This window comes from Pan paniscus, chromosome 18, assembly GCF_029289425.2.
Source record: "Pan paniscus chromosome 18, NHGRI_mPanPan1-v2.0_pri, whole genome shotgun sequence".
Classification (NCBI taxonomy): domain Eukaryota; kingdom Metazoa; phylum Chordata; class Mammalia; order Primates; family Hominidae; genus Pan; species Pan paniscus.
In genome coordinates, this window is record NC_073267.2 from 15,362,800 (window position 1) to 15,387,802 (window position 25,003).

At 43.8% G+C, this 25,003-nt stretch overlaps 1 protein-coding gene and 1 pseudogene across 8 annotated transcripts in view; one reads left to right on the forward strand and one right to left on the reverse strand.

Moving 5' to 3' along the window:
- Nucleotides 1-25,003, reverse strand: part of PDXDC1 (pyridoxal dependent decarboxylase domain containing 1) — a 66,876-nt gene that overhangs the window by 35,084 nt on the left and 6,789 nt on the right. For 4 of the 8 annotated variants that reach the window (XR_008621313.2, XM_055099374.2, XM_055099371.2 and 1 more), the window contains exons 2-5: nt 8,233-8,306; nt 7,654-7,719; nt 4,213-4,293; nt 1,743-1,889 (exon numbers count right to left, since the gene is read on the reverse strand). Coding sequence is in view for 7 of the 8 variants with exons in the window: in XM_055099374.2 (XP_054955349.1) it covers nt 1,743-1,889; nt 4,213-4,293; nt 7,654-7,719; nt 8,233-8,306 (368 nt within the window). In the remaining variant the exon portion in view is untranslated. Of the gene's footprint in view, nt 1-1,742; nt 1,890-4,212; nt 4,294-7,653; nt 7,720-8,232; nt 8,307-21,395; nt 21,532-25,003 lie in introns of all 8 variants that reach the window. The other 4 variants (XM_055099378.2, XM_055099376.2, XM_055099380.2 and 1 more) reach the window with 2 other exon arrangements.
- LOC129394134 (uncharacterized protein KIAA2013-like) lies at nt 15,857-21,385 on the forward strand (annotated as a pseudogene).

Here is a 25,003-nt window from a genome sequence, read left to right on the forward strand (position 1 = left end):
CTGGATAACACAGGCATAGTTCATAGCAGTTTCAGCCCTAAAACATCCAAAGTAAATAAAACTGTCAAAAATGCTAGTTAGAGGCTGGGTGTGGTGGCTCACGCCTGTAATCTCAGCACTTTGGGAGGCCAAGGCGGGTGGATCACCTGACGTCAGGAGTTTTGAGACTAGCCTAGCTAACATGGTGAAACAACTGTCTCTACTAATTGCCAGGTGTGGTGGTGAGTGCCTGTAGTCCCAGCTACTCGGGAGACTGAGGCAGGAGAATCGCTTGAACCCAGGAGGTGGAGGGTGCAGTGAGCCGAGATTGTGCCACTGCACTCCAGCCTGGGTGACAGAGTAAGACTCCATCTCAAAAAAATAAAAAAGCTAGTCAGGCTAGCTTTTGGTTTTACTATAATCTGCTGAGGCTCCATCTCCTAGAGGAGGAGGGACAATTTCAATTACAGGCAGTAGATTTTTACTAGAACAACAGAACACTGCTCCTTTAATAAAGTTGGGCAAACTTATACTCCTGCTTGGCCAAGTTCTTTCCCAACACTGAAAGTCAGGGTCTCTCAAGATAAATGTCTCAAGTTAGGCAAACATTCCTTCTCCATAAAAGTAACAGCATAAACCCAATGCCACTAGTCCTATGTCTCCTACTGAATCCTTCATCTGTTGTAATTCCTTAGTACTGCCAGGATTATCACAGAATAAAACAAATTTCAGTTTCATAGCACATATTCATCTTCCTTATGACAGAGTTTTCTTTTTTTTTTTTTTTTTTTTGAGACAGAGTCTCACTCTGTCGCCCAGGCTGGAGTGCAGTGCCTCAGCCTCCAGAGGAGCTGGGACTACAGGTGCTCACTACCACGCCCGGCTAGTTTTTTTGTATTTTTAGTAGAGACAGGGTTTCACCATGTTAGCCAGAAGGGTCTCGATCTCCTCACCTTGTGATCCGCCCACCTCAGCCTCCCAAAGTGCTGGGATTACAGGCGTGAGCCACCATGCCTGGCCTCAGACTTTTGTTTCTAATAAAAACACAAGCTAATATTTTCAAAGCACAGCTGGCCCTCTGAACCTGTGGGTTCTGCATCTGTGGATTCAACCAAGCATGAGTAAAAAATCTTCAGAAATTTAAAAAGATGGGTGCCTCTGTACTGAATATCTACAGACTTTTTTTCCTTGTCATTATTCCCTAAACAATACAGTGTAACAACTATTTACACAGCATTTACATCGTATTAGGTATTATATGTAATCAAGAGATTAAAGTATATGGGAAGATGTGCCTCAGTTACATGAAAATACTGTGCTATTTTATATAAGGGATTTGAGCATCCATGAATTTTTTTATCCATAGGGTGAGGATGGGAGGTCAAGAACCAATCCCCCAAGGACACCCAAGGATAAGGGACAACTGTATTTGAATCTAGATCATTGCTGTATCTTCTACTGACATGTGCCAATTAGATACCCCACAAATAAATAACTGCTGACCCTATCAAACACATATGTGCTTCTATTCTCCACCCTTCACATGTATTAGTCCATTAGCTCATTTAATCCTCACAACGCTTCTATGAAATAGGTATTAATACTATCCCCATCTAACAGATGATGAAACAGGCATTGAGAGGTTAAACACCCCTTTCAAGGAGAAGGAAATCTGAACCCAAGTAGTACAGCTCCAGAAAAAAGATCTTTCAGTCTACACCCGACTCATAAAAGTCTTCACTGGAAACTCATCATGTCTTTACCTGAAAATTCTGCATAGCCATAAGGTGGTATCTGAAAGTATCCTAGTTGTAAGTTTTCTCAGCTTCTCTTTGTCCAGAGTTGAAATATAAGCTCCCAGACTATGTCCCAACAAAGCCATATGACCTTGTTCTCCAATATTTTGGATTCTGTTAAGCAAAATTAAAGTATTAGAGTCAAACCATAAAAAAGGACATAGAACTTAGAGACACAGAATTCCACAGAAATATCTGTCAGACTCGAAATCTACTTAATGGCCCAGAAGGCAAATCAATGCATAAACAGTAGTGATAGTTTGGTGAGAATTTTTTCTATTTTTTGAGACGGAGAAAAAAATATATATTTTTTTCTGAGATGGAGTCTCCCTCTTGATGCCCAGGCTGGGGTGCAGTGGTGCGATCTCAGCTCACTACAACCTCCACCTCCTGGGTTCACGTGATTCTCCTGTCTCAGCCTCCCGAGTAGCTGGAATTACAGGCGCCCACCACCAAGCCCGGCTAATTTTTTGTATTTTTAGTAGAGACGGGGTTTCACCATGTTGGCCAGGCTGCTCTTGAACTCCTGACTTCAGGTGATTCACCTGCCTCGGCCTCCCAAAGTGCTGGGATTACAGGCATGAGCCACCACTCCTGGCCAGAAAAATATTTTTATAATTTGAGTTCCAGGAGATAAATAGCCCTTTTTAAATTGAGTACCTACAAACTTCTTTAAAATAATTTCCTATTAAAGTATTTTAAAAATTAAATACAAGCCTTAAGAATTGTGGAGGGTAGAGCTAAGGTAAAATGAGCTGAAAGCATTTTTTAGAGAACTAAATCCTGGCCAGGCGCAGTGGCTCATGCCTGTAATCCCAGCACTTTGGGAGGCCGAGGCGGGTGGATCACGAGGTCAGGAGATTGAGACCATCCTGGCTAATATGGTGAAACCCCATCTCTACTAAAAACACAAAAAATTAGCCGGGCCTGGTGTGGGCACCTGTAATCCCAGCTACTCAGGAGGCTGAGGCAGGAGAATGGAGTGAACCCGGGAGGCAGAGCTTGAAGTGAGCCGAAATGGCACCACTGCACTCCAGCCTGGGCAACAGAGTAAGACTCCATCTCAAAAAAAAAAAAAAAAAGAATTAAATCTCAGGTCTATGCATCAAATAAGAATTATTTATTGCAATAATACAGCAAATTCATGGGGGACTAGGTATTATTTTATATATAATTAAAATTGATTATATAAAATGTTTTATATAGAATTAAAACTAATTTTCCTTATAAAGAATAACTGTAAAAAAGAAGGAAAAAGTTTACAATTGTTAACTGTGAATAATAAGAAAAAGACAAATAACCTAATAGGATCATGGGCAACAGACAGTTCCTAGAAATATAAATGGGTCTTAAAACATACAAAAAGACACGTCACTTGGTTCATAATTTAAAAAACCTGCAAATTCGAATTATGCTGAAACACCATTTCTCACTTATCAGATTTCTCATCAGAATATCACTTATCGATGATCCTTCAGTCTGATAACGCCTTTGCAGGTGAAAAGTGTGGAAATAAAGTACTCTCATGCATTGCTGGTGGGACTGCTAAATGCCGCAACTCCATGGAGGGAAATTAGGCAGGATCTATCAAAATTACAAAAGCACACACTGTCTGAGACAGCAACTCCACTTTCAGGACTTTGTCCTCCAGACACCTGCTTCTATGAGAAGTGACACATGTCGAAAGTTGTTTCCTGCAGCAATGTTTGTAACAGTGCAACATGACAGGGGACCAATAAAATAAAATATGGTTCATCTGTTCAAAGTAAAACACATAGCTCTGACAAAGGAGAAAGTTCCTGTGCATTAATATGCAGTGAACTCCAAGACATAAGTGAAAAAATGCAAGATGCACAGCATATGCATAGTAATTATGTATTAGAGAGGGTGGGCATAGACATTTTGCTGGTGTATAATACATATAAAATCTCTCTGGAAGAATACACAAGAAACTGGTATGTCTGTCTCTAGAGAAGAAAACATGGTAGGGAGATAGAGGTAGGAAGGAAAATTCCCTTTGCATATCATTTTTTATTGTCTGAATTTTGAACCAAGAGAATAATTTTACTTATTTCAAAACATTAAATTTAAAATAATTAAAGAGAAAACTAACTAAATACCTAATACAACTACAGCAATTCTTAGGAAGCAGAAGCACAGCAGCAGAAAGACATCCGACACTCACTCTTCAGTCCTTCTGCCAGCGCCTCTCTAAGGCATGATACCATAAAAACTATGGGATCTAATTTCAATAAATGCCTTCATTTCACAAAATATATATTAATATAAATGTCTTTCTGAAAATAAAAAGGATTATTTTAATATCATATGTAACTCAATGAAATATAGCTTCTTATTTGAGCAACTTGTCAGAGTGCAATCACTACTGAAATCAAGAACACATACACTTGAAAAGAGAAGCTGCCAGGTTCATTACCTGGGGCTCTGGGGCTCCTCATCTTCATCTCCATGCATTAGATTCTGAACTAACTGGAGGATGCTCACCATATCTTGCCCACTGCAGAATAAAAAGAGTTGATGGGCTGATGGGAACAGCACACATCCCCCACCACTCTCCCGCTACTTCCCTCATTCAACCAGCGTTGCTTCAAGTTTTTTTTTTCTTTCTTAAGCAACTATAAGAGAAAGAACGTGGTATATAGTTTATGCTTTTTAAAAAACAAAGCTCAAATTATAAACTGAATTCTGATATAAACTTACTTGTGGTTAAATAAATCTTCTACCTAATTATGAGTTTCATTTTAATAAATGTCACCAGTCTTATTTTTATTTATTTATTTTGAGACAGGGTCTCACTTTGTCACCCAAGCTGGAGGGAAGTGGCATAATCTGGGCTCACTGCAACCTCTGCCTCCCGGGTTTAAGCGATCCTCCTGCCTCAGCCTCCTGAGTAGCTGAGATTACAAGTGTGCGCCACCACGCTCGGCTAATTTTTGTATTTTTAGTAGAGATGGGGTTTCACCATGTTGGCCAGACTGGTCTTCAACTCCTGGCTTCAAGTGATCCACCCTCCTCGGCCTCCCAAAGTGCTGGGATTACAGGCATGAGCCACCACGCCCAGCCGTTTTTTCATTTTTGATAGAAACAGGGTTTTGCCATGTTGCCCAGCCTGGTCTCAAACCACCAAGCTCAAGCAATCCTCCTGCCTCAGCCTCCAATAGTGCTGGGATTACAGGCCTGAGCCACCTTGCCCAGCCACCAGTCTTGCTCTAGCAACATTTCTATACATTTCATTTGAATCTTGGAGTACAAGACAGAGAATATTTAATAAGCATGTAATAAGAGTCAAAAGTCCTTATAATATGTACTTATAATATATAAATGTATTATATACTATACATTATATAAAATATAAAATATATTATATAAAATATAATATATAATCATCCTTAGTATAGTATAATGCTAGACAGTCACAGAACACTCCAATGCCACTGGTATATCTAATTTTCCTCCATAGGGATCTTGTCCGTTTGGACTAACAGCCTCTAACAATGCAAGCTTCATTTATTACCAGCTCTTCCCCAAGCTGGGAACCTTGAGATCTGCTTAGAGTATAAAAACATTTTACTTCTATCCAAGATATGTTGCTATGAAATGCTCATTACATGAGGAGATGGAAAGTTATGAAAAGAATTCGAATGGCTGAAGTAGCAAGCAATGGCAAGGCAACTTGCAACAGGAATAATGTAAAGCTATTCCTCTGTTAATGAGAATAGACTAAAAAGATGTTTCCTCTTTCAAAAAAGGAAGCACCATCAAAACAGTGTCCCCACACCAACTGTCCCCAAGGTGCTGCCCTTCAAGTGAGAGGGGCTCTGGGCCTTGGACACTGTAGAGATCAGAGCAGGCAGGGGCCCTTGAGGCACACTGGCTGCCTGCCACATGACCTTGAGCAAGCTATTCCAACTTGCCAAGCCGGACGTTATGGATTTGGGAGGCTTCAGACAGTGAAGGTATGGCACTTAGCTGTGCCTGGCATGTTACTAGTCTTGAATGCTGGGTGGTAGCACTCCTAAGTGTGAATCCTCCTAGTCAGTGGCTTAAGGCTGAGAATTACAGATGCTGCTGGGAGTATCTCTCCTGGGAAAACTTCCGTGGAATTAGGAGACTAAACCTTAAAACCTTTGGTTTCCATCAGTAGGCCTGGAATGAGGAGATTTTATAGGACCTGCCTCCTGTTCTGAGCTGAGAATGCACTTCACACCTAGCTTCACATCAGCATTATTCATGCTACGAATAGGAGTGACTTTTAAAGTATTAGTATCTCAGCGTGTTATTGGCACACTGTGATCCTTCCTCCATACTTTTCTTTTGCAACCTGGTTCAATTTATATTCAGGTCAAAGGATATTTAAGGGAGTTGTACTGTTTACTTATGTGCAGTTTCCTGGTTGTAACAGGAAAAAAAAATAAGTTTGTCTCAGGGAAGCTGGGCTGGGATACTAATCCCAGATTAACTGCTAATGTCTTGTGAAAATTTTAGTCAGCTACTTACTTTTTTGCTATTTTTCCTGCTACTCAAACATGACAGATTTGCTTCAGTTGCCAAAAAATAAGTAATTTGACATTTTCCTTTCATTTACATTATGAAAACAATAAATCTTATCAAATTAAAATACCTCTTAGAATAAAACTCAGTCTACCAAATAGATGACAGGTTTCAAGAGTGAACTAAGTATGACACACCAGTTATAATGATGAATTTGTATATCACTTTTATTTGATAGGGTCTCGCCATGTTGTTCAGGGTGGCCTCGAACTCCTTGACTCAAGCCATCCTCCTGCCTCAGGCTCCCAAGCAGCTGGGACTACAGGTGTGCACCACGGTGCCTAGCTCCATGTATCACTTTTGAGTCATGAGGTTGTATTAAATTGTTGGTTTTCTAAAAAATTTTTGGCCAGGTGCGGTGGCTTATGCCTGTAGTCCCAGCACTTTGAGAGGCTAAGGCAGGCGGATCACCTGAGGTCAGGAGATGGAGACCGTCCTGGCCAACATGGTGAAACCCCGTCTCTACTAAAAATACAAAAATTAGCTGGGCGTGGTGGTGGGTGCCTATAATCCCAGCCACTCGGGAGGCTGAGGCAGGAGAATCACTTGAACCTGGGAGGCAGAGGTTGCAGTGAGCCGAGATCACACCACTGCACTTCAGCCTGGCGACAGAGCAAGACTGTCTCAAAATTAGAGAGTGTCTCTATCACTCAGGCTGGAGTGCAGTGGTACAATCACAGATTGCTGTAACCTTGAACTCCTGGGCTCAAGTGATCCTCTGTCCTTGGCCTCCCAAAGTGCTGGGATTACAGGTGTGACCCACTGTACTCAGCATCTATTAAATTCCAAATGGGAGAGGGAGAGAAGCCAGCAGGTGCAGCAATATCACCAACCAGCCAACGACACTTCAGTTTTCTAATGTTATACTGCACATAAGTCTATTTAAATTTGCTATGTGTTCATTAAAACTAAGACCATAAATCAATGATGATAAGACACTGGTTTAAGAAAAATGTAGGCCGGGCACAGTGGCTCACACCTGTAATCCCAGCACTTTGGGAGGCCGAGGTGGGCAGATCACCTGAGGTCAAGGTCAGGAGTTAGAAACCAGCCTGGCCAACATGGCAAAATCCCATCTCTACTGAAAATACAAAAATTAGCCAGATATGGTGGTGCACGCCTGTAATCCCAGCTACTCGGGAGGCTGAGGCACAAGAAAGAACTGCTTGAACCCGGGAGGCGGAGGTTGCAGTGAGCCCAGATTGCGCCACTGCACTCCATCCTGGGCAACAGAGCACGACTCCATCTCAGAAACGAACAAAAATTTACACCTTAACTAAAGGTATGGATCCTCAGTGCCACCTACCTGCCCTGGAGTGGGCCTGGAATATCTCCGGATATGAGCTTCTTTCCATTTTCCTCTTCTGTTCTTCTAATTTAAAGAAAAGAAAAAGCTGTTCATTTGTTTCATCATACCAAATTTCTAACTCCTGAACATGCAAACATGACCATGTTGCCTATAACCTCCCAGTGACTGAGGCAGGATTTCAAACACATTTATCACATCTCCCTGCCTCCAGTTTCAGGTATCGTTTGAATTTCTGGAAAAGACAAGAATATGCAACAAAAAAGTTCCACCCACTTCTTGTTTACTTGGTGCTCTATATGACCTGAATATATAATAAGTATTTATAGAGTCAAATCAATATATTAAGTAAATGAAACTCTTAATAGACAGAATTAAATAGTATAAGTCTTTCCTCTCAATTTCAAAATCCTTTAATTACAAGGCACCTTTTACCCAAGACAAATACCAATTTTCAAGTCAGCCGAAGCTGTGTGTGACACTGTGAAGCCAAGAGGCACCTTTAACAGAAAGGACCCAGAGCCACTGGCTTCACAGCAGGCTGAACTCATTGAACAGGGTCACCTCTGTCCTACTCACCTCTGACTATCCTCCAGCATCTTCACTGCCTCCTTCAAGTTTTTTCCCATTTCAGCTAACGTGGGGTCTGCTATCTGGGAAACAAAAAAAAAAAGAAACAAATTTTAATAATCCTCTATTACCTCTATAACACAATTCACCCAGAAAAATTAAGTGCATAATTTCTTCTGGATTTACTGTGAAATACATGATTTTAAAACTTGCAATAGTACAAAAGTATAACAGAAAAAGTAAAAGTCTTCCAGCCCCACTTCCTAGAGGAAGCCGCTGTTTTTATTTTTATTTTTTGAGATGGAGTCTTACTCTGTTGCCCAGACTAGAGTGCAATGGCATGACCTTGCTCACTGCAACCTCTGCCTCCTGGGTTCAAGTGATTCTCTTGCCTCAGCCTCCCAAGTAGCTGGGATTACAGGCACACACCACCATGCCCAGCTAATTTTTGTATTTTTAGTAGAGACAGGGGGGTTTCACCATGTTGGCCATGCTAGTCTCGAACTCTTGACCTCAAGTGATCTGCCCGCCTTGGCTTCCCAAAGTGCTGGGATTGCAGGTGTGAGCCACCGTGCCTGGCCTCCTTAAGTTCCTTTTGAATTTTAGTGCCATGTGTACACCTATCTCCCATCCAAAAAGTAAACAAAATAGAATTTAAATTTTTCTGCAGAATTATAATTTTTTCACCATTCATTCTGGGAAGAACCACGTGAGGCCAAAACCAAGGACCCTACCCTTCTTCACTTGGTACCACCTTCCCACTTGACAAGTTACAAGTCCCATGGAGGTAACCACAAGGTCCCCTCAGCCTGGCCATTGTACACAGCCCCAGGGTACTGGCAACGCATGACCTACACTCCAAGGCAACTGGACAACTTGGTCTTTGGTAAGATCACTTATGATAACAAAGTGAGTCAGCTTCGCTTCAGACAAGCAATGTGGCAGTGATACAAAGACAAGCTATTTTGACAAATATTATTTTTGAGGCAGTCGCTCTGTTACACAGGCTGGGGTACAGTGGTTTGATCGTGGCTCACTGCAGCCTTGACCTCCAGGGATCAAGTGATCCTCCCACCTCAGCCTCCTGAGTACCTGGGAATACAAGTGCTCGCCACCATGCCTGGCTAATTTTCAAAATTTTTTTGTAGATACAAGGTCTCATTATGCTGCACAGGCTGGTCTCAAACTCCTGAGCTCAAGTTATCCTTCTGCTGGGATTACAGGCTGAGCCACTGTGCCCGAACTTTTTGCAGAATTAAAACATACACATTCATTTTCCTTTCTCTATTCTTAATCTCTGTAGTTATTTTTAGGGAGAAAATTCTTGTTGACTTCAATCTCTATGTAGTATGAGTTGTGTTATAACAATAAATTATATATTATATATTATATTACATATAATACATACAATATATAAGTTATAGCTCTTTTGTTCCCCTCTTACTCTTCTAAGTGTGCTGCTTAAAGGAAGAGCTGTGTTTACCTTTTCCTATTGCTCACTGTATCTAGCAATATCTTACAGCATGGCATACAATACGTACGTATTTAAAACTGCATTGCCTCCTCAAAATTGTTTTTAAGAAATTCCACTCCATTTATCAATATAAGATTCAGAAATTGTTACATTCTAGAAGGGACCTAAGGGATCTAGTCCAGGGATTTTCCAGCTGTGTTCTCCTGAGCCTTAAGGTCCCTGGGAGGACTCTGAGAAGGAAGGGTTAGGTAAGCAGTTGGGGCTTCTAACTCCCTAGCAGGTAAGCTCTGTTTTGTATAACAGGGTTTTGAGTAAAGTAGTAAAGTTTTTATTTGTAAAAAGTTTCATTGAATGATAAAGGGGATATCACCACCGATCCCACAGAAATACAAACTACCATCACAGAATACTATAAACACCTCTACGCAAATAAACTAGAAAATCTAGAAGAAATGGATACATTCCTCGACACATACACCCTCCCAAGACTAAACCAGGAAGAAGTTGAATCTCTGAATAGACCAATAACAGGCTCTGAAATTGTGGCAATAATTAAGAGCTTACCAACCAAAAAAAGTCCGGGACCAGATGGATTCACAGCTGAATTCTACCAGAGGTAAAAGAAGGAGCTGGTACCATTCCTTCTGAAACTATTCCAATCAATAGAAAAAGAGGAAATCCTCCCTAACTCATTTTATGAGGCCAGCATTATTCTGATACCAAAGCCTGGCAGAGACACAACAAAAAAAGAGAATTTTAGACCAATATCCCTGATGAACATCGATGCAAAAATCCTCAATAAAACACTGGCAAACCGAATCCAGCAGCACATGAAAAAGCTTATCCAGCATGATCAAGTGGGCTTCATCCCTGGGATGCAAGGCTGGTTCAACATACGCAAATCAATAAATGTAATCCAGCATATAAACAGAACCAACAACAAAAACCATACGATTATCTCAATACATGCAGAACGGCCTTTGACAAAATTCAACAATCCTTCATGCTAAAAACTCTCAATAAACTGGGTATTGATGGACCGTATCTCAAAATAATAAGAGCTATCTATGACAAACCCGGAGCCAATATCATACTGAATGGGCAAAAACTGGAAGCATTCCCTTTGAAAACTGGCACAAGACAGGGATGCCCTCTCTCACCACTCCTATTCAACACAGTGTGGGAAGTTCTGGCCAGGGCAGTGAGGCAGGAGAAGGATATAAAGGGTATTCAATTAGGAAAAGAGGAAGTCAAATTCTCCCTGTTTGCAGATGACATGATTGTATATCTAGAAAACCCCATCGTCTCAGCCCAAAATCTCCTTAAACTGATAGGCAACTTCAGCAAAGTCTCAGGATACAGAATCAATGTGCAAAAATCACAAGCATTCTTATACACCAATAACAGACAAACAGAGAGCCAAATCATGAGTGAACTCCCATTCACAATTGCTTCAAAGAGAATAAAATACCTAGGAATCCAACTTACAAGGGATGTGAAGGACCTCTTCAAGGAAAACTACAAACCACTGCTCAATGAAATAAAAGAGGATACAAACAAATGGAAGAACATTCCACACTCATGGGTAGGAAGAATCAATATCGTGAAAACGGCCACACTGCCCAAGGTAATTTATAGATTCAATGCCATCCCCATCAAGCTACCAATGACTTTCTTCACAGAATTGGAAAAAACTACTTTAAAGTTCATATGGAACCAAAAAAGAGCCCGCATTGCCAAGTCACTCCTAAGCCAGAAAAACAAAGCTGGAGGCATCATGCTACCTGACTTCAAACTATACTACAAGGCTACAGTAACCAAAACAGCATGGTACTGGTACCAATACAGAGATATAGACCAATGGAACAGAATAGAGCCCTCAGAAATAATGCCGCATATCTACAACTATCTGATCTTTGGCAAACCTGACAAAAACAAGAAATGGGGAAAGGATTCCCTTTTTAATAAATGGTGCTGGGAAAACTGGCTAGCCATATGTAGAAAGCTGAAACTGGATCCCTTCCTTACATCTTATACAAAAACTAATTCAAGATGGATTAAAGACTTAAATGTTAGACCTAAAACCATAAAAACCCTAGAAGAAAACCTAGGCAATACCATTTAGGACACAGGCATGGGCAAGGACTTCATGTTTAAACACCAAAAGCAATGGCAACAAAAGCCAAAACTGACAAATGGTATCTAATTAAACTAAAGAGCTTCTGCAAAGCAAAAGAAACTACCATCAGAGTGAACAGGCAACCTACAGAATGGGAGAAAATTTTTGCAGTCTACTCACCTGACAAAGGGCTAATATCCAGAATCTACAATGAACTCAAACGAATTTACAAGAAAAAAACAACCCCATCAAAAAGTGGGCGAAGGATATGAATAGACACTTCTCAAAAGAAGACATTTATGCAGCCAAAAGACACATGAAAAAATGCTCATCATCACTGGCCATCAGAGAAATGCAAATCAAAACCACAATGAGATACCATCTCACACCAGTTAGAATGGCAATCATTAAAAAGTCAGGCAACAACAGGTGCTGGAGAGGATGTGGAAAAATAGGAACACTTTTACACTGTTGGCGGGACTCTAAACTAGTTCAACCATTGTGGAAGTCAGTGTGGCGATTCCTCAGGGATCTAGAACTAGAATACCATTTGATCCAGCCATCCCATTACTGGGTATATACCCAAAGGATTATAAATCATGCCGCTATAAAGACACATGCACACGTATGTTTACTGTGGCACTATTCACAATAGCAAAGACTTGGAACCAACCCAAATGTCCATCAATGATAGACTGGATTAAGAAAATGTGGCACATATACACCATGGAATACTATGCAGCTATAAAAAATGGTGAGTTCATGTCCTTTGTAGGGACATGGATGAAGCTTGAAACCATCATTCTCAGCAAACTATCTCAAGGACAAAACACCAAACACCGCGTGTTCTCACTCATAGGTGGGAATTGAACAATGAGAATACATGGACACAGGAAGGGGAACATCATACACTGTTGCTTGTTGTGGGGTGGGGGGAGGGAGGAGGGATAGCATTAGGAGATACACCTAATGCTAAATGAAGAGTTAATGGGTGCGGCACACCAACATGGCACATGTATACATATGTAACAAACCTGCATGTTGTGCACACGTACCCTAAAAATTAAAGTATAATTTTAAAAAATTTAAAAAAAAAATTTTTTTTTAAGTGTCATTGAAAAGAAAAAAAAAATTCTTTGGGAGGCCAAGGCAGAAGAATCACTTGAGGCCAGGAGTTTCAGATCAGCTTGGGCAACACAGTGAGAAATAAATTAGCTGGGTGTGGTGGTGCACAGCTGTAGTCCTAGCTACTTGGGAGGCAGAGGTAGGAGGATCGCTTGAGCCTGGGAGTTTGAGGCTACAGTAAGCTATGATTGTGTCACTGTGCTCCAGCCTGGAACAGAGTAAAACCCTGTCTCAAAAAAAAAAAAAAAAAAAAAAAAAAAAAAAAGTATAGCATAAAAACGTCTGATTCTGGTCTAACATTTTGGAGGTGAGGAAACTAAGATGCAGAGAGGTTAAGCGATTTGCCTATGGTCATGGAGCTAATAAATGACAATGAGGTGCCAAAAACTGGGGTCCCTGACTCCTGTTTCTGACCTCTATTATATCACACTGGCTCCCACAAGGGCTTACAAGGTAATCATTTAGCCACGACCAAATTTTTAGATAAAATAGACAAATTTTAAAACAAGTGTTTTCAATAAAATTCACCACTTTAACTATGAGAAGGCTCAGAAAGCACTCGAAAAAGGCCTCAGTGCTGACAGTGAGGAGAATGAGGAATATGATGGTCAAGAGAATTTATCTTCACCCCTGAGTCAGCTGGTGATGCTCCTGATGATCCTCACTGCTGTGACACTCCCGTGTGTCCCCTACCATCTAGCCAAATGATAAGATAAACAGTTTGGCTTGATTCACACCTTCATGCTCCCAACGACCATCGTGTCTGAAACATCCTCATGACTTTTATCTATCTCTCGCCTAGCACCTATTCAATTACAAGTCAATAATTCCAGGAAGCCTTTACAGATAAAGCCACTTTTGCTCTTTCCCATCCCCTCTAATGATACTGATGCCTTTTTTCCTAAACCAAAAATCTAGACTTGTTGCTTGACAATGTTGGTTGTATTTATGGGGACAATGGGACAGAATGCTTGCAGTTGTTGCGGCTGCCATTTATCCTCATGATTCCTTACACCCTTTACTGTGAATTGTTTTATAGATGTGCTTTCCAGTATAAATGTGCTCTCCAATTAGATTACAAGTTTCTTGAAGGCAAGGATTCAGACTCCTACTAATTTTGACTTCTCTTTAGACCACAGGTCTAAAGTTGGCTCAATTCTCCAATTGTCATATTAACCTGAAAATCCCTTAGGAAGGCATGCCAGAGTGGATATCAACATACTGTTCTCTAAGTGCAACACAGCTATTTCTTTCAATAGAATTATAATGAATATTTCTGTTAAGAATAGATAAAATATGCCAGGTGTGGTGGCTCATGCCTGTAATCCCAGCACTTTGAGAGGTCAAGGCAGGAGGATCAGTTGAGTCCGGGAGTTTGAGATGAGCCTGGGCAACATGGCAAAACCTCGTCTCTACAAAAAATACAAAAAAAGTAAGCCGGGCATGGTAGTGCATGCCTCTGGTCTCAGCTACTCAGGAGGCTGAGGCAAGAGGATTGCTTGAGCCCAGGAGGTCAAGGCTACAGTGAGACAAGATTGTGCCACTGCCTGGGTGACAGAGCAACAACCTGTCAAAAAAAAAATAAATAGACAAAATACAGCTTAGGCAATATGACAAAACCCCATATCTGCAAAAAATACAAAAATCAGCCAGGCGTGGTGGTGCATGCCTGTAGTCCCAACTACTTGGGAGGTTTAGGTGGGATGATCACTTGAGCCTGGGAGGTTGAGGCTCTGGTGGTGAGCCATGATCACACCACTGCACTCCAGCCTGGTCAAGAGAGTGAGAACCTGTCTCGACAACAACAAATACACACACACACATATCCATATACATATATAATACATATATATACACACAAAATAGTTTAGAAGCCACATTGTGTGAACATGCATTTATAAACACTAAAATCCCGTGTAATGACAAGATGCTTTAACTGAAAAGCAGGAGGGAAATGCAGATTCACAATCCCCAGGTGAATCTCTGACTCTGGAGTGCACATGCAGTTTACGTAAATGTAAACTGGCTTATGTTTAAATTGTTCTTGCTGGCCGGGCGCAGTGGCTCACGACTATAATCCCAGCACGTTGGGAGGCCGAGGTGGACGGATCACCTGAGGCCCAGGAGTTCGAGACCAGCTTGGCCAACATGGCAAAATCCCGTCTCTACTAAAAATACAAAAATTAGCTGGGCATGGTCACGTATGCCTGTAGGCCTAGGTACTCAGAAGGCTGAGGCAGGAGAATCGCTTGAACCCAGGAGGTGGAGGCTGCAGTGAGCTGAAATTGCGACACTGCACTTCAGCCTTGGCGCCAGAGCAAGACTGTCTCAAAAAATTAAATAAAAATAAATAAATCGTTCTTGCTCTTCAGGGAGTAAGCCCAGGGGGGAGTGGGTAGGTAGGAAAAGCAGCACTGATAGTTAAGTTTGGGTGAATAAATGTGAACAATGACTCCAATGCCATAGACCCTCACGTGTTTATTGCATTAATTGGATAATTCAAAATATAAAGTATTATACAGTTTCAGGATAATATTAAGATCTAAACCAATGAATGCTCTATGAAAAGTTGTAGATTAACTGATCCCTTAAAACTAAAAACAGCGTCTTCATAAGCTTCTACTGAGGGCAGCTACCACTTTCTTCATCACATTTCTTATCCTCAATAGCTGTGGGCAATGCCAAAATAGCTGTATGATCAACATTAATAAACAACACCAGGGCAACAGCCAGACACAAACCTAAATGAAGAATTAAATTGTAGGAGAAGGAGGAGGAAGCAGCGATGGCGGCTGTTGCGGCGGTTGCGGCGGGGGCCGGGGTGGGCGCCGCGGTCTGGGCCGGGCAGTGAGGCGCGGGCGGCCGGGCCGGTGGGCTGGGCAGCGGGCCCGGCGGCCGCCCTCGCGCCCTTGCCCGCTCCTGGCGGCCCGATGTGGCTGCAGCAGGGGCTCAAGGGGCTGCCGGGACTGCTGTCGAGCAGCTGGGCCCGCCGCCTCCTCTGCCTGCTTGGCCTCCTACTGCTGCTTCTGTGGTTTGGGGGGGTCCGGCGCGCAGCGGGCGGCGGGTGGCCTGCACCTGCTGCCCTGGTCCCGGGGTGAGCCGGGCGCCACCGAGCCGTCTGCCTGCCTGGAGGCGGCCACCCGCGCCTGGCGCGGCCTGCGGGAGCGCGGCGAGGCGGTACCGCTGGGCCCTGGAGTGCCGGCCCTGGTGGCCAACGGCTTCCTGGCCCTGGACGTGGCTGCCAATCTGCTGTGGGTGACTCTCGGGGAGCGGGAGCCCGCCGTGGAGCCGCACTTTGTGCCCTTCGTGCAGCTGCGCCTGCTGAGCGCGCTGGCTGAAGCTGGAGAGGCGGTGCTGCTGCTGCTGCGGGAGGGGCTGCTGCGCCGCGTGCATTGCCTGCAGCTGGGGTCCCCAGGTCCTGGCCCCGTGGCCGCCGGCCCCGGGCCCGCCTCTGTCTCTGGCCTTGCCGCGGGGTCCGGCCGCGACTCCGTGCTGCTGCAAGAGGGCTTTCTGGCGCACAGGGGCCGACCCCACGTCTACCTGCAGCGCATCCAGCTCAACAACCCCACGGAGCGCGTGACCGCGCTGCAGACTGTAGGGCCCACTGCCGGCCCAGCCCCCAAGGCCTTCACCAGTACCCTGGAGAAGGTCGGAGACCATCAGTTCCTCCTCTACTCAGGCCGGTCCCCGCCTACGCCCACTGGGTTGGTGCACCTGGTGGTGGTGGCCGCCAAGAAGCTGGTGAACCGCCTCCAAGTGGCTCCCAAGACGCAGCTGGATGAGACGGTGCTGTGGGTGGTGCACGTCTCTGGCCCCATTAACCCCCAGGTGCCCAAAAGCAAAGCAGCCAAGGAGCTCAAGGCGCTGCAGGACTTGGCACGGAAGGAAATGCTAGAGCTCTTGGAGATGCCAGCGGCAGAGCTGCTTCAAGACCACCAGCTCCTCTGGGCTCAGCTCTTCAGCCCAGGAGTGGAAATGAAGAAGATCACTGACACCCACACGCCGTCTGGCCTCACCGTGAACCTGACGCTCTATTACATGCTCTCCTGCTCGCCAGCCCCGCTGCTCAGCCCCTCCCTGAGCCACAGGGAGCGAGACCAGATGGAGTCGACGCTCAACTATGAAGATCACTGCTTCAGCGGGCATGCCACCATGCACGCCGAGAACCCGTGGCCGGGGCGGCTGTCCTCCGTCCAGCAGATCCTGCAGCTCTCTGACCTGTGGAGGCTGACCCTCCAGAAGCGTGGCTGCAAGGGGCTGGTGAAGGTGGGTGCCCCAGGCATCCTGCAGGGCATGGTGCTCAGCTTTGGGGGGCTGCAGTTCACAGAGAACCACCTCCAGTTCCAGGCCGACCCCGACGTGCTGCAGAACAGCTATGCATTGCATGGCATCCGCTACAAGAACGACCATATCAACCTGGCCGTGCTGGCGGATGCCAAGGGCAAGCCCTACCTACACGAGTCCGTGGAGTCCCGTGGCCAGCCTGTCAAGATCTATGCCTGCAAGGCAGGCTGCCTGGACGAGCCAGTGGAGCTGACCTCGGCGCCCACGGACCACACCTTCTCGGTCATGGTGACACAGCCCATCACGCCACTGCTCTACATCTCCACCGACCTCGCACACCTGCAGGACCTGCGGCACACGCTGCACCTCAAGGCCATCCTGGCCCATGATGAGCACATGGCCCAGCAGGACCCCGGGCTGCCCTTCCTCTTCTGGTTCAGCTTGGCCTCCCTCATCACCCTCTTCCACCTCTTCCTCTTCAAGCTCATCTACAACGAGTACTGTGGGCCTGGAGCCAAGCCCCTCTTCAGGAGTAAGGAAGATCCCAGTGTCTGAGTGAACTAACAGTTCTGCTTTCAGCCACCATTTGCACAAGACACCCAGCACTGAAAGTCCCGCTGCCAGGAGCAAGGGATCCTTTGGAAGCACCCGCCCTTTGTGCCTTGTTGGGGGAAACCAGTGATGCAGAAGTGAGTGTGGATACACCAGAGTTTGCATTGGAAGGAATGAGTGTCACGTGGGGAGGGAAGGGGCCAGTGGACCTTTTGTAAGCTTTCCACTCAATAAAATGAACCTGTATGGCAAAAAAAAAAAAAAGAATTAAATTGTATAAAGATGTATAAAGATGTCTATTAGTTAGTACATAGGAAACTGTTTGATAATGTTGGCAGAAAAAAAAAAACAGGCCAGGCGCAGTGGCTCACACCTGTAATCCCAGCACTTTGGGAGGCCAAGGTTGGTGGATCACCTGAGGCCAGGTGCTTGAGACCAGCCTGGCCAACATAGCAAAACCCCGTCTCTACTAAAAATACAGAAATTAGCCAGGCGTGGTGGGGGGTGCCTGTAATCCCAGCTATTTGGGAGACTGAGGCAGGAGAACTGCTTGAACCTAGGAGGCGGAGGCTGCAGTGAGCAGAGATGGTGCCACTGCACTCCAGCCTAGGCGACAGCAAAATTCCATCTCAAAAAACAAAAAAACAAAGGAAAAACAGTATTCTATGTCAAGTTCCTTGGAAGAATGTCAATTTCTGATCCCTTAGCACTGAGTGCAGGGTCAGACACAGAGTAAGTATTCAATCAGATTTATGATCCTTATAATTACTAATACTTACTGGGTTGCTTACTATATTCCAGGCATTGTGCTAATAATTAACGCCTCTACACACATTACTTCCTCACAAGCCCCAAATCATAGTACATTTTAGAGCCAGAATTTAAAACTAAGTAAAATTCTAGGACCAGTGCTCTTAACCACTAGGCAATACTGCTTCTCAATTTTATCAAGTAAGTAAATGAAGCAACTCAACACTTTAAAAAAGCTTGTACTCAAAAATCATATTTAGAACTAAGGTTTAATTTTAAAGATTATCCTTGCTTGATTAATGTTTTCACCTGGGAAGAAAGTGACTCTTTACAGGGAAAATTTCTACTTTACAACAGTCTCAACTAGATGGCCGTAAACTCATCGTCCAGATCAGGGCTTTTTTTTTTTTTTTCCTTTTTCCACCAACTCTTAAACCCAAGCATTTTTAAGAGTGAAAGCATGGCCAGGCATGGTGGCTCACACCTGTAAAACCAGCAGTTTGGGAGGCCAAAGCGGGGCAAATCACCCAATGTCAAGAGTTTGAGACCAGCCTGGCCAACATGGTGAAACTCCGTCTCTACTAAAAATACAAATATTAGCTGGGCGTGGCGGTGTGCGCCTGTAGTCCCAGCTACTCAGGAGGCTGAGGCACAAGAATCACTTGAACCTGGGAGGCGGAGCTTGCAGTTAGCCAAGAACGCGCCACTGCACTCTAGCCTGGGCAGCAGAGCAAGACTCTTGTCTCAAACAAAAATCCCAAAACCAAAAAAAGTGCAACAAAGCATTTACAGAGTGGGTATATCTACATGCACATTTTCTGATAGATACTAATTGCTGAGAATTTAGACACAGTTTTACCTCTCCACAAATTCATAAATTATATTTCAAGTACAGTTAATTCTGTTGTATAAATGACGTGGGTCCAATATTTTTGCTACAATTTTATCTAACACAGTTGCATGATAGGTATAATTTAATTCTCCTTTCCTAAGAAGAGCCATTCAATTGCATGCTCACTGTCACAGAACTGAGACTTTTTTCGAGATGCAGTCTCATTCTGTCTCCCAGGCTGGAGTGCAGTGGCTTGATCTCGGCTCACTGCAACCTCCACCTCCCGGGTTCAAGTGATTCTGCTGCCTCAGCCTCCTGAGTAGCTGGGATTCCAGGCGCCCGCCATCACGCCCAGCTAATTTTTTTGTATTTTTAGTAGAGATGGGGTCTTACCATGTTGGCCGGGTCAAACTCCTGCCCTCAGATAATCTGCCTGCCTTGGCCTCCCAAAGTGCTGGGATTACAGGCGTGAGCCTCTGCACCCAGCCAGAACTGAGACTTTAATAGTTAGCTCATTTTGTAAAACAAGCCCTACTATTCATACCTTCGTGAGCATTTTTTACAAACTTTTTTTTTTTTTTTTTTTTTGAGACATGACCTCGCTCTATTGTCCAGGCTGTCACAGTGGCGTGATCATAGCTGGCTGCAGCCTTGAGTTCCTGGGCTCAAGTGATCCTCTAACCTCAGCCCCCTGAGCAGACATGGCTACAGGCACATGCCACCACATTTAGCTAATTTTTAAAAATTTTTTGGAGAGACATGGTCCTACTATGTCACCCAGGCTGATCTCAAACTCCTGGCTTCACGAGCAATCCTCCTGCCTTGGCCTCCCAAAGTGCTGAGATTAGAAATGTGGGCCACAGTGCCTGGCCAAGAATCGTTTTTATGCTAGGCGATTTTTATCACTTTCAGACACTATGGGATATTAAAATACTCCCTCACTACCAGAAGAAATATTACATATGTAATGTTAAAATTGCATAAAAGTTCTGACAATTTAAATGTTGGAGGAAAAGTCAAGAATCAAATGCAAGGTAAGATGGTAAAGGAGGTCAAGGAGCAACTCTCAACTTTTCAAAAAAGCTAACGGAAAATTATAAATTGGCAAGGCCAGGCGCGGTGGCTCACACCTGTAATCCCAGCACTTTGGGAGGCCGAGGCAGGTGGATCACGAGGTCAGATGGAGACCATCATGGCTAACACAGTAGAAACCCCGTCTCTACTAGAAATACAAAAAATTAGCCAGGTGTGCTGGCGGGCGCCTGTAGTCCCAGCTACTAGGGAGGCTGAGGCAGGAGAATGGCGTGAACCCAGGAGGCGGAGCTTGCAGTAAGCCGAGATTGTGCCACTGCACTCCAGCCTGAGCGACAGACCAAGACTCCGTCTCAAAAAAAAAAAAAAAAAAAAAAAAAAAAAGTTGTTTATCATATCTTCCAAAACTGGTAACTACAATAGAAATAAAAGGTGTCTTTAGAGCCTAAGATTTGGGAATTAATGAACTAGTCACTTTAAAATTTTTTTCATCTTAGGCAGTGGCTCACACCTGTAATCCCAGCACTTTGGGAGGCCGGGGTGGGCAGATCACGAAGTCAGGAGTTCGAGACCAGCCTGGCCAAGATGGTAAAACCCCATCTCTACTAAAAATACAAAAACTAGTCGTGTGCAATGGCGGGCACCTGTAATCCCAGCTACTCAGGAAGCTGAGGCAGGAGAATCGCTTGAACCCAGGAGGTAGAGGTTGCAGTGAGCCAAGAATGCACCACTGCACTCCAGCCTAGGTGACAGAGCAAGACTCTGTTTCAGGGGAAAAAAAAAAAAATTCATCTTTTGAAAACACAGTAATCAACACTTTTCCTCAGTTAAACCAGTTCACCAAAGTGTGAATTTAAAAAATTATACATTTGGCCGGCAGCGGTGGCTCATGCCTGTAATTCTGGCACTTTGGGAGGCAGAGGCGGGCGGATCACGATAGGAGTTTGAGACCAGCCTGTCCAACATGGTGAAATCCCGTCTCTACTAAAGATACAAAAAATTACCTGGGCATGGTGGTGTGCCTGTAACCCCAGCTACTCAGGAGGCTAAGGCAGGAGAATCGTTTGAACCTGGGAGGCGGAGGTTGCAGTGAACTGAGATGGCGCCATTGCACTCCAGCCTGGGCGACAGGGTGAGAGTCTGTCTCAGAAAAAAAAAAAAAAAAAAAAATATATATATATATATATATATATATGTATACACACACACACACACACACACACACACACACTCTCTCTCTCTCTCTCACTTTTATGTGATTTGGAAAAAAAAAAAAAACCCAAACACACACCTCAAATCCCAGAATTTAGAGACATTACAGTTGAGCACAAATCTAAGTTAAAAAAAAAAAAAAAAAAAAAAAGGCGGGGGTGCAGGGATGGGATGGGTGGGTAAAGAGGGCTAGAGTGACAGAAAGCAGGGCAGGGATCCACTGCAAAGGGACATAGGGACATTTTCAGGGAGACAGAAATGCCCTGTACCTTTTTTGGGGTGGGTGGGTAGGGGACTTATTTTCTGAGACAGGGTCTCACTCTGTCACCCAGGCCAAGTGCAGCGGCACTATCGTGGCTCCCTGCAGCCTCACCCTCCTGGGCTCAAGCGATCCTCTCACCTCAGCCTCCCAAGTAGCTGGGACTACAGGTGCATGCCACCAAGCCTGGCTAAGCTTTTATTTTTTATAGAGATAGGGGTCTCACTGTGTTGCCCTGGCTGCCCTCAAACTCCTGGGCTCAAGAGATCCTCCTTCCTTGGCCTCCCAAAGTGTTGAAATTACAGGTGTGAGCCACTGCACCAGGTCAATGCTTTGTATCTTGATCATGCTGGTGGTAATATCACTATATACAACTTCCAAAACACAAACTATATAATTAAAATGGGTATATTTGTTGTACGTAAACTGTTCCTCAATTTTTCATAAAGGGGGAGTAAATTGAGGTAAAGTAGATTTAAAAGAAAATACTAAGCAAATAATAGTATAGGTGGTACAGTGATGTGGCCAAATTCACAGATGGTACATGAATAACTGACATGAATAACTGCTGTTTAAGAGATACAGAGCTAAGCCTTCAAAGAGAAGGCTTTTTTTTTTTTTTTTTTTTTTTGAGACGGAGTCTTGCTCTGTCGCCTAGGCTGGAGTACAGTGGCATGATCTCGGCTCACTGCAACCTCCACCTCCTGGGTTCAAGCGATTCTCCTGCCTCAGCCTCCCAATTAGCTGGGACCACAGGCACATGCCACGACACCCGGCTAGTTTTTTGTATTTTTAGTAGAGACGGGGTTTCACCATGTTAGCCATGATGGCCTCGATCTCCTGACCTCATGATCTGCCCGCCTCGGCCTCCCAAAGTGATGAGATTACAGGCATGAGCCACCATACCCGGCCAAGAGAAGGCTTTTAAGAGAAGCAGCCTCTATAACAAAGAAAGTCTAAAATTTATTTTTAAAAGTATATTAATTGTAACATTCATCAATGCTAGAAGTATATAATACTTTCGTTTCAACAAAGTTTTTTTTTCAGGAGAGGAATGTTCTTATTTGGGGGACTTTTAGGACTTATTTCGGAGGCCTCTTAGGGCTAACTAAAGAGAAACCAGCTGCTCATATTAGAAGACCTTGGAGTTATGAGATGCTAGTTTATACCATATGCATTAGACATAAAAAAAATCACTACCTACCTTCGGCTGAGATAAAAAGCAAGAGGTAAAGCTCCAGACAGCTGTTCCTAACTTAACTACTCTTGCCTCCCACAGCTTTCTGAAAAAGGTAAATCCTGAATAGTGATCATCATTCAACCTTCATCTCTGCAAAAAAGCATTTCTTTTCCTCCCAGGCGAAAACAAACAGTGCCTGCTGTCTAGCACTAGTTAAACAAGTTCCCCAAACACCACATACGTCTATGATAATACATACCACTGAGAAGCCACAGCAAGAACATAATGTTCCTTATGGGCCAAGGATGAGAGAAGAGGACAGGAATCCTCCAAGCTGATACAGTGACTTGTAAACCTGGTTTATCTTATTGGAGTCTCAGTTTCTACATTTGTAAGTATTTTTGCCTGATTCAACAGTATAGTATTTAATTAAGAACCAGAACTTTTGTCTCCTCCCATCTTCTTTTTTTTTTTGAGATGGAGTCTCACTCTGTTGCAGTGGCACAATCTCCTGAGTAGCTGGGACTACAGGCGTTAGCCACCACACCTGGCTAATTTTTGTATTTTTAGTAGAGATGGGGTTTCACCACGTGGGCCAGGCTGGTCTCGAACTCCTGACCTCAGGTGATCCACCCACCTCGGCCTCCCAAAGTGCTGGGAGTACAGGCATGAGTCACCATGCTCAGCCGTCTCCTCTCATCTTCTAAGAACTGGATATTGTCATTTGAAAGTCTTATTTTTAACCATCATGGTCTCTACGCTTGAGTGTGTCTGTGAGAATATGAACACATACTGTAATTACTGGCTCATTAAGATTAAGCATCATAATCTTCCTAGTTGAAAAGGGTTAGCCAAGTACTGTATAAGGTGTAACTATAAGTATTTAACCTTACAAATTCCTCAAGAAGATAGGCAGAAAATAGGAAAGAAAAAGGCAAAAATAGGCCGGGTGCAGTGGCCCACCTGAGGTATAGAGTTCAAGACCAGCCTGGCCAACATGATGAAACCCTGTCTCTACTAAAAATACAAAAAATTAGCTGGGCGTGGTGGCGGGCGCCTGTAATCCCAGCTACTCAGGAGGCTGAGACAGGAGAATTGCTTGAACCCAGAGGCAGAGGTTACAGTGAACCAAGATCGCACCACTGAACTCCAGCCTGGGCAACAAGAGCAAAACTCCATCTCAAAAAAAACAAAAAGAAACAAAAGAAAAGGACAAAAATACCCAACAGTGGAAAGGAGGCAGCAAAGTTAACTGCACAGATCACATCTCAGTCAGAGAGCAGTATGTGAAGGAGGGAAAAAGCCTCTAATCACTTGACTCGATATACGTTGGAGATGCTAGAGATCCAACTCTGTGTTCCAAAAACCTGTGTTCCCAGAGACCACTACTGCAGTGTCAGTTCACACAGATCTTATAGCATGAGTAAACACTTCCAGATAATGACACTGATGGAAAAATAGCATACAATAGGGAAGCTCTATTTCTAAAAATTTTACTGTTTACCTGGAATCACACCTTTATTCTGGAACAAAAAGAAAATTGCTTAACAGAAGCAGATACTGTTATAACTCTTCCTTAAGATAAGCTTTATAGGCAGTGTTTAACTAGTTTAACTAGTGCGAGATAGCAGGCACTGTTTGTTTTTGCCTGGGAGGAAAAGAAATGCTTTTAGCAGAGATGAAGGTTGAATGATGATCACCATTCAGGATTTACCTTGTTCAGGGATTGTTAGGGAGCGATCAAATCAGAAAGGTAAAGATGAAATGCTTTTCCTGTTTCTTGATTTTTATCTACCAGCAATAATATGAGGCACACTCGTAAAGTAAAGGTCTGCATTACATTTACAATTAAACTCTAGAAAAGCATAATTCTGAGCTAAATATTCTGCCTAAAGAATCTCTTTCACATAATCCTTCCTGGTCACTTGCTCCTTGCACTCACAATTTGTTTCTTAATTCCT